The 14,684-nt window shown below is 40.4% G+C and overlaps 1 protein-coding gene across 5 annotated transcripts in view; it reads left to right on the forward strand.

Moving 5' to 3' along the window:
- Nucleotides 1-14,684, forward strand: part of SUFU (SUFU negative regulator of hedgehog signaling) — a 244,438-nt gene that overhangs the window by 80,163 nt on the left and 149,591 nt on the right. For 4 of the 5 annotated variants that reach the window (XR_004539049.1, XM_033940100.1, XM_033940102.1 and 1 more), the window contains exons 4-7: nucleotides 3,170-3,312; nucleotides 10,293-10,378; nucleotides 11,071-11,143; nucleotides 12,938-13,094. Coding sequence is in view for 4 of the 5 variants with exons in the window: in XM_033940100.1 (XP_033795991.1) it covers nucleotides 3,170-3,312; nucleotides 10,293-10,378; nucleotides 11,071-11,143; nucleotides 12,938-13,094 (459 nt within the window). In the remaining variant the exon portion in view is untranslated. The remainder of the gene's footprint in view (nucleotides 1-3,169; nucleotides 3,313-10,292; nucleotides 10,379-11,070; nucleotides 11,144-12,937; nucleotides 13,095-14,684) is intronic. The other variant, XM_033940101.1, reaches the window with a different exon arrangement.

Below are 14,684 nucleotides of genomic sequence, written 5' to 3' on the forward strand. Positions count from 1 at the left end.
TGTCTTGTACTACAAAAAAAAAAAAAAGACAACAAACAAAACACTTCAGTATGTGCTTATCTCAAGTCTATCAGTGCCTTATATGTGCTTTTCAGGACCGTATCTCAAAGACTTCAGTGCCTTATAAGTATCTTTGGGCACCAACCCTCTCAGAGAGAACGAGAGCCAGAAGGCCTTGAGCATGCACAGATGCTCAAGGCCCAGCCCTGGCAAGAGGTGGGATCTTTCCTTAAATGTCACTGGCACGCAGCAGATGGGGTAAGTACTGGAGCTTGTTTGGGTGGGCGGGTGGATGCTAGAGAATGACACGGTGACAAAATTCATCATCGTTCCCGTCCCCGCGGATAACCGCGGGAAACCATTTTCATGTCATTCTTTAAGGAGAGAGGGAAGAATCAGAGTATAATTGGGCACAACCACTGACTCGCAAGCTTTGCTTTGAAGAATGCTGGTGTAGAAGGACCGAAGTTGAAATAGACACAAAAAAAATGACATGGGATTATTATCCGCGGGGACGGGAACGGTGATGAATTTTGTCACCGTGTCATTCTCTAGTGGATGCAGCTTCCAGCACGGGGGTGCGAAGCAGTTCTCACAGGGAGGCGTTCACAGGCGGGGGGGTGCGATGCCGGTTCGATCGGAGGTGGGGGGTGCTCGTTTAGTGGGACAGTGATCGTTTTGCGAGTTAAGGTTTGCGGGAGTGTTTTGCTCATCTTGCAAAACATTCGCAAACCGGGTTACTCGCAAACCGAGCTTCCATTGTATTTGGTTTTCCATTGTCAAGCAACTAACTAAGCTCACTCCCAGGACAGCCTTTCCACATATGAGAGGAGTTCCATCCCATTTATCTTTTCTTTTTTCTATTTTCCTATCCTCCCCTTCCTGTATTCTTTTCCCTTGTCTTCACCAATCCCTGTGTGCTTCCTCCCTCGTCAAAAATATACAGCCCCCCGAGAAGTGATCAGTAAGCTGCATTTTCCCTGTTCCAAGTTCCTAAGCATTTCTCCCACCTTCCACGTCCTTCACGCCCTTTCTATATTAGCTAACAGTGCTTTCATTGATATCTATTCCCAGTTCTTAGTTACCTTTAGTAGTTGAGAGCATTCCTTATTTTTTCACTGAAACCTTTACATTGTAGTATTAGTGGATAGATATTTTTTTTAAGTTCTTTCTTCACCCCCTCTCCCTGTAGCCTTGAGCAAATAATTTTACCTCTCTGTGCTTAAAGCTACATTTTAACTGTTTTGAAATGGACAGTGCTAAAGTTACTGAAGTAACTTTATATTAAGCATAATGGTGCCATACAAATAAAAACATTTTCATCGTGGGAGAAGGCCTTTGTAATAGTAATCCCTCATTGAAAATGTGTTTTGCTTAGTTAGGCACAGAATAGGTTAATTTCAGTTCCTTCAACTTTTCTCCATGGCCTTTATTTAATTATACAGATGCTCTGATTAAAATATTATCAGCAAGTTTTGAAAGACTTGAATTTAAGAGCCTTAAAAATAAAAACAAAAAGTTTGATCAGCTATGTTTCAGGAATGAGCAATATGTCTTGTGTGCTTGGGCAATAGTTAAGCTGTGGGGACCTCTGCTGGAAAGGCCAATTATTCTTTTGGATTTATGAAATTTTTGGTTTAAATAAAGTACATATAGTTTATAAGTATAAATGAAAACCCCACAAAACAAAAAGAGAGGCACACTTAAAATTTGGTGGTTACTCCAGATGTCGTCTACCCAGCCAGCGAAACTGCTCCTGATATTGGAGATAAGGCTCAAGCGAAGCAACCACTTCCACTAGGTCACAGAAGAGAAGCCTCTGCTGCTACTGCTAGGCCCCCATGCCGAGACACCACAGTTTGGAGCCTGTGTTGATAGGCCCTGTGCAATATACCTGAAGGGAGTGGGTGAAGGGTAAGTGCTAGAACTAGGGGTGGGAGAGAGGGCCTGTAAGGAAGGGATGATAGGGATGGTGGCAGGAAAAAAGCAAAGGAAACATAAAGAAAAAAAGACAAAATATAATTAGAAAAATAAACTGACAAGGAAATAGAAAAAATTGCTTGGCTTCAAAACTTTAATTAGCACCTAATGTGTTTTTTTGAATATTTTCCACCCCTTTTCTTTGACTTTGTATAGAGTTTTCAAAGTAGTTAACTAAAGAATGTTTGAAACAAACAAACAAAAATCTTTAGCCCCCACAAGTAGGCAACAAGCAACAGGTTTATCTCTAAATGATGGGAAATATGCTGAGAGCGTTTTCTGTAAACATATTGGTAGTAACTCTGTGCTGTGCAGGATTTCAGAAGCATACCTAGCAAATAGTAATTTCCAGGTAAGAGCTCTCTGTTTATGGACATTTTCTGAGTCACCCTGTATCTCTCAGTTATTAACCTACATAGAATGCTGTCTAATTGGATTTGATAGTGTTATGTTATTTTGGCATCTATAAACCATTTAGGTCAAATCAGATCCACAGAGAAATGTTCTTGTAGCATATTTGTTTCAGAGCTATCATGAGGGCATGTTGTGAAATATTTCAAGAACAGTTTAACCATAAATTTTAGTTGACAGAAGGAAGGTATTATACTAACTGTTATTCACTATTCAGCATTTCAAAGTATCTTGAACATTTTAGCCTGAAGGGTCTGTTTACTAAAGGTTTTTCTCTATTTAGTAAATAGGGTCATCGGTTTTCATTTCAATATAGGGTTGACTGATATATTTTTTTGGCTTGGTGCCAAAGGAAATTCAGAACTTGAAGCAGCATGTCTCAGTACAAGTATTTGCAATTATTGGTACAGGGATTTCTACTTGTCATCACTGTTGTAATCCTCAAGAGAAATTAAACAAGCACAAGAATCATCCATCTGATGTAAGACACACATTTCTGTTGCTTGTTTTCCCAATGCTGTCAGTCTAAAATGCAGCATTTCACATTGGGACATGTTCATGCATTGATTAAACCAACGTGATTTATACCATCTGGTATCACAATGTCTTATTTCTTTAAGGCCAAGAGCAGTCAGTTTTCAGCCCAGTAACAAAGCTGTTCTGTGGAAACAGAGATGAGATCTAGAACCAGGCAGCTGCAGTTTTCAGAATTTCTAGTCTTAGAAGCTAGGGCACTGTCCACTCAACTACATATTATTTTTTTTTCCTTCTTCCACAGAAAACACATTCTGCAGCGGTGATCACGTATCGTGGCACAGCCCTTTGGATAACAGCGAATCAAGAATTCAGCATATGCTTCTGACAGAAGATCCACAGATGCAGCCAGTACAGACCCCTTTTGGGATAGTTACATTCCTTCAGGTAAAGTCAGCTCTGGAATTTGTAACTATCCACTTTCTAAGTTTATTCATGTCTTACTATCCCACACCAAGGGTAAAAACCTCCTGGGTGGCTTACAATCTAAAGCAACTTTTGAAAATACCTCAGCATCTCATAATCTCTAAATTTGTTTATTGTTCTTTTATGAAAAGTATAAAAATAATAAAGAAAATGCTCATCATTATCTTCTGTATATAGGTCTTCTTGCTTGGCAGACAGAATAACAGTAAGATATGAGCATTAGTGCTGTCAATCACTGTTTTTAGTTATGTCTAATCTAATCTAAAACTTGGATTTGTATACTGGGTCATCGCCTAAAAGAAGCTCAACTCAGTTAACAAAATAGCTGTAACATAAAGGAATCATGAAAAAAGAAAAGTAAAATAGAAATTCAAATTAAAAAGTATAACCAATCTTAAAAAAAAAAGAACTATTAATACAAGAACAAAATGGGCATTATTCTTTTTTCTCTTTATTACATTTTCATTTCTAAATTCCTCTTTTATGCTCAGACAGTGATAGAGAACACTAGGCAATCCCTGCAGGCAGCCTAACCTGCAAGCCAGTCTTCTTCAAATGATTCAGATGTGGAAGACCCAGCAGGGGTTTGGTACAGTTTAAAATTTTTATTAATTACATCACACTAATTCATTTTTTACCCCTTTTTTGTCTCTACCTCATTTGGGGATACTGCTTTTTGAAAAGCGAAGAGAATACATCTTCCTTATCTCACTGGATCAGTCCAGCCTTTCAAGAGGCTCTGCTCAGACAAATGATGGCAGAACCCACAAGGGAAAAAGCGATTAAAATTCATTAAAATTTGCATATTCTGGTGACACCACTGCCACAAGGAATGGCACAGCCTAGAATAGCTCAGTATTTCTCTTTGCCAACAGATGGTGCAGGTTGGACTGGTGCAACAGAATTAAATATGCCCAATTCTCTACGATGCAATATAAGAATTGTTGTCCTGAGGTAGTCTTTGAGGTAGAGTCTTTGGACTTGGCTGCTGAGGATTGGTCATCTGGAGTATTGCGTTCAATTCTGGTCTCCTTATCTCAAGAAAGATATAGTTGCACTAGAAAAGCTTCAAAGAAGAGCGACCAAGATGGTAAAGGGGATGGAACTCTTCTCGTATGAGGAAAGACTAAAACGGTTAGGGCTCTTCAGCTTGGAAAAGAGACAGCTGAGGGGAAATATGATTGAAGTCTACAAAATCCTGAGTGGAGTAGAACGGGTACAAGTGGATCGATTTTTCACTCCGTCAAAAATTACAAAGACTAGGGGGACACTCGATGAAGTTACAGGGAAATACTTTTAAAAACAATAGTAACATGTTGCCAGAGGATGTGGTAAGAGCGGATAGCGTAGCTGGTTTTAAGAAAGGTTTGGACAAGATCCTGGAGGAAAAGACACGGGGGAAGCCACTGCTTGCCCTGGATTGGTAGCATGGAATTTTATACACCTTGGGTTTTGGCCAGGTACAAGTGACTTGGATTGGTCACTGTGAGAACAGGCTACTGGGCTTAATGGACCATTAGTCTGACCCATTAAGGCTATTCTTATGTTCTTTTTAATATTTTCAGAGGGCAGTGCTGTCTGCAAAGTTGTCAAAGAAGCAGAGCAGCTTCAAAGGTGCTACTGATGCTGTTGAGCTACCATTGCCCCATTGTAGGGGTTGTAGGAGCCTATAGGTGAGCAGTACAGCAGGTTACTACTACCTCTGAAACATTTTGGGTGAGCATTCTAGGCAGTGTCTCCAAACAGGTTATTTTTTGCACATTCTATGACAGTAGTGAGTAGTGGAGTATGATATCAGTCTCTCAAACTTACTGCTAATGCTCGCTGTAGTATTTGCATTGTGCCAAACAGTTTTCTTCTGGCGTTCATAAGATGTTGCATGTATAGACAGTTTATCCTGGTGTGCTTGGAAATTCTTTTTAATGAGTTCTGTGACACCCAAAACAATAGGGACTATTTCTGTATCCTTCAGCCACATTTTCTTCATTTCTTAATAGTGACATAGTAGATGATGGCAGATAAAAGACCTGTCTGGTCCATCTAGTCTGTCCAACAAGATACAGTAGACTCATAACATAACATTTTTATTTATATACCACAAAAGCCTTTCGGTTCATACGGTTTACAAAAGAGATGGGCTGACCATTGTCAGTGAGCTACAATAGATAGAATATTGGCATCAATGAGTTAACAATAGTTTCACATCAGTATGCTGCTTTGAAGGGATTGCAAGAATTTTAAAAGCAGCATACTGATGTGAAACTATTGTTAACTCGTTGATGCCAATGATCATCTCTTCTCTCTCCCCTCTAAAGCGATTAACTTGTTCTATGGATCACTCTCTCCTCAAAAATGGATTTCCTGTCCTATTAACCCTCTTTCTTCCTCCCCTCTTAAAGTCAATCAATTTGTACCTTTGCTTAATCTTCTGTAAACCGCATAGAACTTCACGGTATTGCGGTATATAAGCTGTTATTATTATTATTATTATATCACTCCTGTCTCTCTCCTTTCCTCCATGGAATACATCTTCAGGTCGATAAGTCTCTTCTCGTTCATCTTGTGGCGTATACCCCATACCCTTTTCATTGCTTTTCTCCGAACTGCTTCAAGTCTTTTTACATACTTAGTGAGATACAGCCTCTAAAACTAAACTTGTTATTACAAACCAGTGACTTGCACAGGGGCATCAACGCTTTCTTCTACTGGTTATATCCCTGTCTTTGCAACTTGCGGCACTCATTTTTCTCAGTGGAGGAGAGTAAACAGTGGAGTGCCGCAGGGGTCTGTACTGGGACTGGTGCTATTTAACTTATTATAAATGATCTGGAAATTGGAACAATGAGTCAGGTGATTAAATTTGTTAAAACGCATGCAGATTGTGAAAAATTGCAGGCAGACCTTAGGAAATTGGAAGCCTGGGCGTCCAAGTGGCAGATGAAGTTTAATGTGGTAGTGGCAGCGATACTTCATTCATACAGTTTCTGTTTTTCCTTACTTGGAGAACTAGTTGATCAAAGCCTCCACACCACAACAAGCTCAGCAGATTTTACATGCAACCATTCAACTTCTTGAACTCCTGGATTATGCAGTCAATTATCCCAAATCCCACCTAGAGCCTACTCAGACTTTGGAGTTTATTGGAAATCTGCTGAACACAAACCAGACAGAGACTCTCCACACTATTTCAGCTCTGCCAGGAAATATCTTCTCATTGCCACTTGATGACATGTCACATGCTGCATCTCCTAGGCCACATGACCTCCACAGTATATGTCCCATTTACTTGTCTTCACCTAAGGCATCCTCAATGGGCATTATTCTCCCATTGGTCTCCAGCAACTGGTCTACTGTCCCAGCACTTGTCGGTGCTCGCAGCTCGGAGATTCATTTCTATGGTGGATGTCTCCAACCAATCTCTCCGGAGGTCTCCTGTTTCAAGTACCACCTCATCAAAAGATTCTGACAACAGATGCTTCCATGTTAAGATGGGAAGCTCATTTAGATGGCCTCCAAACTCAGGGTTCTTGAAGTTCTCCAGAGACATGTCTTCACATTAATCTTCTGGAGCTACACGCAATTCTCAGTGCCCTGTCCACATTCCAAGATTGTCTCCTCAATAAGTAGCACTGGTTCGAACAGACAACCAGTTAGCCATTTAATACGTAAACAAATAGGATAGAACAGGATCTTACTGCCTCTGCCAAGAGGCCATCCAGATCTGGTCATGGACCATTGCTTGCAACATTTTCCTGAAAGCAGTATATCTAGCAGGGAAAAAGAATGTATTGGCTGACAATTAAAGCAGAATTCTACATGGTTTCTCAATACCTCAGTCTTGCGACAGATCTTTGTGACTTGTGAGATCCCAGAGGTAATAATAATAATAATAGCTTTATTTATATCTTTTAATACCTTTTCAGTTCAAGACGTTATACAATAATGGAAGTGTACAGTGTGATTACAGGTACAGATACAAGTACAGGTATATAGTGAGTACAGATGTACAGAGAGATAACAATATTAGTTTAGAGTGGGAATAAATAAGCAGATGAGAAGCGAGATACAAAGGTAGTAGGATGAGGGAGCGTGTTAGAGGTGGAGCTAGCCAGGACTTGGAAGTTTGGAAGTTCAAGCAAATTTGTTGAATTAGTGGGTTTTCAGTGCTTTTCTGAAAGAATGGTATGACAGAGAATTCAGGAGAAGGTCACTTAGGGTATTGTTCCAGATACCTGCGTGGAAGCATAATGTCCTATCAAGGAATCTTTTGAATTGGCATCCCTTGGGATTTGGGAATGAAAATATTAATGGTCTACGAGAGAGGCGGGGTTTGTCCTGTAGGACAAAATGTCTCAGGAGGTGGGTGAGGTGCCGAATAGTGCCTTGTAACATAGGGAACAAAATTTGAAGATAATTCTGGCCTCGATCGGTAGCCAATGAAGTTTTTTGAAGTATGGGGTGATGTGGTTAGATTTTTTCAGGCCAAAGGTAGACCTATTTGCTTCCCCCTACAATCACAAACTTCCTCTTTTCTACTCCAGGCTCCACACTCCCACTCACCTAGAAACAGATGCTTTTCTGCTCGACTGGTGTGGCAGGTTTCTTTGCTTTTCCTCCAATCAGGAAAACACTACTCAAGCTTCACCAGAAACCACCAGTCACCATTATACTCATAGCACCTCGGTGGCCACGTGAACCTTGGTTCTCTCTCCTCCTGCAAATGAGCAAACAGGAACCAATCACTCTGCAAATCTTTCCAACACTGCTGACACAAAATGAGGCTCTCTACTGCATCCCAATCTAAGTTCTTTAGCTTTCACAGCATGGTATCTCTCTCCCAACCAGTAGATAGCTGACACTGGTGTAGACAGTGAAAGCATATCAGTGAAGCATCTAGGAAGCTTCAAGTGGACTCGCTTTTCATTGTGGTGTAGTGTCAAATCTCTGGATCCAGTGACCTATCCTCTTCCATCCATACAAGATTCTCCTCCACCTCTCTAATTCTGGACTAAAAACTAATTCAGTGAGAGTTCATCTTAAAGCTGTAAATATTTTTCACACACCACTAGACAACAAGCCCTTAGCAGTGCATCCTCTGATTCCTAGATTCATGGAAGGTCTTTACAATATCAAGCTGCCTGTGAAACCTCCTCCAGCTGCTTGGGGCCTTAAAGTGGTGCTTTACACATATCATGAAGCCTCCATTTGAACCACTGTCCACTTTATCTCTCAAACACCTCACTTGGAAAGTGGTCTTCCTCATTGCTTTTGCATCAGTACACTGAATCAGTGAACTCCAGGTGCTAGCAGCAGACCCACCTCATACTACATTTTATCCTGACAAGGTGGCTTTTCGAATTCTTCCCCAAAGTTGTTTCGGAGTTTCATCTTAACCAGTCCATCAATCTTCTGGTATTTTTTCCAAAGCCACATGCTCATCCCAGTGAGGAAGCGCTTCATACAGTTTATTGCAAACATGCTTTAGTTTGCTACTTGGATAAAACCAAGCCTCACAGAACTTCTGCTCAGCTGTTTCTGTCATTTGACCCAAACAAGCTGGGAACCCCTGTAACCAAGAGAACAATTTCCACATGGATTACGGACTGTATCTCATTCTGCTATGCTCGGACTGGTCTGAGAGTTGTGTTACCTCACATAAGGTGCAAGCAATGGTGATGTCAATAGCCCATCTACGCTTTGCTCCTATTGAGGACATCTGTAAAGCAGCCACCTGGTCCTCAGTTCATGCATTCATGACCCAGTACTATTTGGAAAATCTTTCCGGAAAGGATAGTCAATTTGGCCAGAAAGTTCTCCAAAATTTCTCCAATTAGGAGCCAATTTCCCTCCAATCCTATTTGTTAGCTGGAGAGTCTCCACATATGAAAATATGCTGCCTGCTTGTTCTCGAATAAAGCACAGTTACTTACCTTGAACAGGGTGTTATTCAGCGACATCAGGCAGATAGTCTCACAACCCGCCCACCTCCCCTTCTTGACTTCTTAGCTTTATTACTGAACTGATGGTCCCACGAGCAGGCAGTGGGTAGAAAGGCACACATGCATGCGGGGTACGGACAGTCTTTTAATTTCTTAAAGTGACAGTTCACTTTAGATGGTCCATGGGTTCCATGGATAATGCCATCTACATGTGAGACTATCTGCCTGCTCTCCCTGGATAACACCTGTTCCAGGTAAGTAACAGTGCTTGTTGTTCTATTCATTGTAAAGGTATGTAACTTGGAGGACCCCTTTGTCTTTGCAGTTTTTGAAAGTTCAAAGAATCGATTCACTTTTATCTGTTCACCACCATGGAGTCAGCAGGAGGGTCCCTGCGAGTGGCTAAGACATGTGCTGGTGCAGCATTTCCAGTTCTCAGTGCTCCCTTTTGGCATCACAGCAGCACCTCACACTTTACCAAGGTGGTGATGGTGGTAGTAGTTGCTCACCTTCACAAGATAGGGATCCAGGTGCCACCCATATTTGGATGATTGGTTAATCAAAGCCTCATCCAAGGGAGAAAGGCAAACTGGCACTTTCGAGAGTGGTCCAATTTGGAGAATTCTCTCTCTCTCTCTCTCTCTCAGTGAAATGAGAGGATATATATATAAAAAAAAGAAAACACTCAAGAACATAAAGTCTGGTGTAAGTCTCTGATAGCATGATATGCTAGTGCTAGTAGCTATGAGCTCTTGTATATTAGATTAGTGCTGGTTGCACACGTTTTTGTATCTGGGTTGAACAGTTTCTTGAATGTTATAATGTTAATTGATAATGTTTGTCACAGAGCAGAACAGTTGTAATGTCGGGGATTTTTCCCAGTTTCCCTCCTTCGGTTATGTCTGTCATTACAGCACTACTGGATTGCATTTGTACAAATTGAGGGGGCAGGAATAGCTTCCTGAGAAGGAGGCAGAGTTCAAGCTTTTTCTATTTGTTTAGATCATTGGAGTATGTACCGAGGAGCTCCATGCGGCACAGCAATGGAATGGTCAAGGAATATTGGACTTGCTTAGAAGTGTGCCAGTGTGAGTATGAGATTTTTTAGCACAATTCATGTGCTTTCTGCTTTAATAATTGTAAGCCAGTCTTATTTTTAAATTGCCACTTCCTTTTAGGGCTATAGTATTCAATCTTTGAAAGGTTTCGACTGCGTTGGTATTTAGGTTCTAATAAACAAAGGAGTCGTCATAGTTTTCTTCCTTGTACTTGTGGATTTCAGCAACATTTAAGGATTTGAATGCACTGAGAATAATTGGGAAAAGCTGAGTAAACACTAAGGGTTCCTTTTTACTAAGGTGCGCTAGCGTTTTTAGTGCACGCAGGAAATTACCGCACGCTATGCGGCTAGAACGAGCGCCAGCTCAATGCTGGCGTTAAGGTGTAGTGCGTGATATTCTGCGCCTTAAAGCCCGAACGCAGCTTAGTAAAAGGAGCCCTAAGTGATTGACATAGTAGGAATAACTTAGTACATTTCTAAATGAAGGCAAAACAGCCATCTCTTTAGCAAGATTACTACTATTCCTTCAGAAATCTGTTCTGTCCTCTTTCTCCATTTTAATATGAAAACACTGCCAAAGCAAATCCAAACGTCGTTGGATTTTTTTTTTTTCCATCCTTTAACCACCAGTTTGCTAAAGAGGGCCTGCTCTACTGGAATCTTTCAGGAGTTTATCTTGTCTTTTACAGGTTTTTATTTTTGTTTTGTTTTTTGCCACAGAGCTGGAGGCCCCTGGTTGATAACTGATATGCGAAGAGGCGAGACCATATTTGAAATTGATCCACATCTGCAAGTATGTCTAGTTAATAAACATGTCATTCCTTTGTATAAACTTTACTGACTTCTCTAGGGCACTGTTGTATGGACAATTAAAAATAGAAATGTCCCAGGCATATCTGTTTAAAACAAGAAAAAGGTCTCAAAAATTCTAAATAGAAAGCAGTTTTATATGTTCATTGTTTGTTTGTTTTTTCTATATACTAACCAAACAAACAAGATATACATATATGATATTAGAAAGAATTTCAAGTGATGTGTATGATTCAGTTTATGTAATATTGTATACTTGATGGAAGATGGAAAAACGAATAAAGAATTGGAAAAAAAAAAAAAAAGAAAAAACAAACAAGATATCTTTTTTATTTGACTAACATTGTAGACTAACATGGCATTCACACTGGTATGTGTTGTCCGTAGCTGAGGATAGCAGTTTGGTTTGTTCTGTTGGCATGGTTTAACCTAGCAGTGCCCCCTAATGGCACAGATTAGTGTGTTTCTGAAACATCACTTCCTTACAAATTAGAGACGTGGCAGCAGATAAAAGCCAAATGGCTCGTCCAGTCTGACCATCCGCAGGTCAGCTGTTTCAATCACAAGGAGTCGAATATCGAATATACACAGATGATATTATTTTTTCTTCCCAGTGTATGTATGGGGAGATGAGTTAGAGAAGCAGATGAGTAATTATATGAGTGATTGACTGTGCAGGGAGTTATTTTTGTAAAATCATGTTTTGTTATGTGACTTGCATTATTTAGACTTTAATTTTTACGAATGAATAGAATGAAAATGATATAAAATTGCTTGTTTTTATGTGCATGCGCTGAAGGGAAGTGGAGAGAAAGTGGGCTGAGGAGGCTGAAGGGAAATGGGGAAGAGAGAGTGGGGAGAAGACGCTGTTTTATAAATTGACAATTGTACAGAATATTGGGTTTTTTTATACTTTAATATAATAAGTTCAGTATAAACTATTTGAGGCTTGTGTGGATGGGATCAGATGGTTTGCGGGGATGGGGACTGAGCTCGCAGGGATGGGGCAGGGACTGAGACAAATTTTTTCCCCCGTGTCATTCTCTAGGCTCTGCCATGAATCGATTTCGACTATGTGCGGGCGAACAGGGTGTCATTCGGGTTGACATAGCCGTTGTAGCACAAGTGGGCACGGGGTATGGCTCTCAAAATAAATCTTAATCGTTGTACTGCTGATCTTTGGCTCTTTTGACTAATGAGTTTGCCTACTACTGCCCTATGTCAATCTCTCTATCCCCCTCCATTCACAATTTCTCCCTTCTTCCCCTCCATTATATGCAATTTTATCCTCTCCCTGCACCATGCACGTCTTCCTCTCCTCCCCCTGTGCCAACATCTTTCTGTACTCTAAGTCTTGCTTCTTCAGGTCACAGTATCAGCAGCAACTCTCACATGATGCCTGCCACTGACCTAGAAGCCTCCCCTTTGCCGCAGACAGACTTCCGGGTTAGTGGCAGGCAGCATGTAGGAATTGCTGCAGATACCACGACCTGAAGATGCTGACACGGTCGAGATTCTGCACAGGGAAAAAGGAATTCTGTGCAAATTCTGCATTGCACAGTCATGCAGAATTCCACCAAGAGTAAAGGACTTTGGGAAGCTTCTAATGTCATTCTCAGATCTTTTGCTACTCTTTTGGATTATAGATGTATATTAAGTACATGTGTAAAATCTAATATATAGGAAAAACAAGCTCAATATAACTGTAATGTTTAAAAGCTCACTTTATTCTGAGTTGTGTTTGTTTATTTATTTATTTTTTTTATATCTTCCCAAGCAGGAGAGAGTGGATAAAGGAATTGAGACAGATGGCTCGAATCTGAGTGGGGTGAGTGCTAAATGTGCCTGGGATGATCTTAGCCGACCTCCAGACGATGAGGATGACAGTCGGAGCATCTGCATTGGGACACAACCACGGCGACTGTCTGGGAAAGGTACATATGTTGGTTCACACCTTTACTGTAGAGAAGGGTCATTTTTCTACAGGTTGTTTGAAATTGGTTAATCATAGTATTGCCATATGTTATTCCGTCTGGTGCCAGTTAGTTAGTAGTATAGCTGCTAATGCATTGCTTAAGTCAAAACTTAGATATTGGGCAAGAAGTGATTTGGAGAATGATTAAAGAATATTAGAATTATTAACAGGCTTCAGATTTGCCTTTGTTCTTCCTCTTTGAGGCAGCTGCTTAGGACAGTGTTCTTTAAATAGGGACTTATTTTTTTTTTTATTTAAGTATTTGTATACCACTTATAGCCTAAGTGGTTTACATTCAGGTACTCAAGCATTTTCCTCTGTCCTGTCCTTTCCTGGTGGGCTCATAATGTATCTAATGTACCTGGGGCAATGGAGGATTGAGTAACTTGGTAAACACTAGAAGGATGGAGAAGATGAAGGAGTGAGGCAAACTAGAAACAACCACAGTAACCGTACGCCTCACTGGTTCGGGTTCAAGTGCAGGATGGCAAAAAGGCATTCAAAGCTATACTTGCATACAAAATTCATAAATGTGCAGCTTTGGTTCATCTTAATTGCCTCCTTCCAAAATGTAGCTTATTTGCTTACTGCTGTATTACTTTCTATCATTTTCAAAAACAAAGACTAAACAGCATATATTTCTTTTTTACTTATCCTTTTTTTTCTCCTAACATGCCCCGACGGGCCCCGTTTTGCCCAAAAGGGCTTTCTCAAGGGTTCATAAAGGAGCTCTGCATAATACAAAAATATATTATAGCATACAATATGGACTGTGTTAAAAACTTCTACTAAATCAATGTATGGTCAAACACATAATACATTAACATATATTACATTATAATCATTACAAATACTGTACATAACCATCTAAAAAATCAATCTAATTTAACATTCTCTATTAACATATCATGATAAATATCTCCTAATACATAATTATCTCCTAATTCATACTCAATGATCTTCCCCGCCAGGTGGTTGAGGCCAGTAGCATGCTCGACTTCAAGAGTTGATGGGACAAACAGGTGGGAGTACTACAGAGTTATGCTCAAATGACAGATAATCCAGGGAAGAAGGGTTCTTGAGTAGGCAGACTAGTTGGGAGGGAGGGTTCTTGAGTGGGCAGACTTGTTGGGCCGTTGGCCCTTTTCTGCCATCATATTCTGTGTTTCTATATTAATAATTAGGTAAACAAAATAAAATTCATTAATAAATACTCTCAATCACATATAGTTTCTTTAGTATTTAAGAATTTCATTGTAAATTAAATAACATTAAAGTGGCTGAATTAATGTCTATCAAAAAAATAAACTGACAAAAAATTAATTGAGTAACTTGCCCTTCTTCTTTCCGATTCCACAGACGGAACATTCCAGTCTGCATCCGACAGATTGAAATCTCCCAACAGCAGAACCTCCTCTTTCCTTCCAAACTTTTGGATATCCACAATCAAATCCTTATCAATTTGCCTTCCTCCCTCCCTGCCGCTCTGATGAAGCCTGCGTACACTTCGCCCATTCCTCCTCCTCTGGCCCGGGGCCGCTGCCGCCAC

This window comes from Geotrypetes seraphini, chromosome 4 (assembly GCF_902459505.1).
Source record: "Geotrypetes seraphini chromosome 4, aGeoSer1.1, whole genome shotgun sequence".
NCBI classification, from domain to species: Eukaryota; Metazoa; Chordata; class Amphibia; order Gymnophiona; family Dermophiidae; genus Geotrypetes; species Geotrypetes seraphini.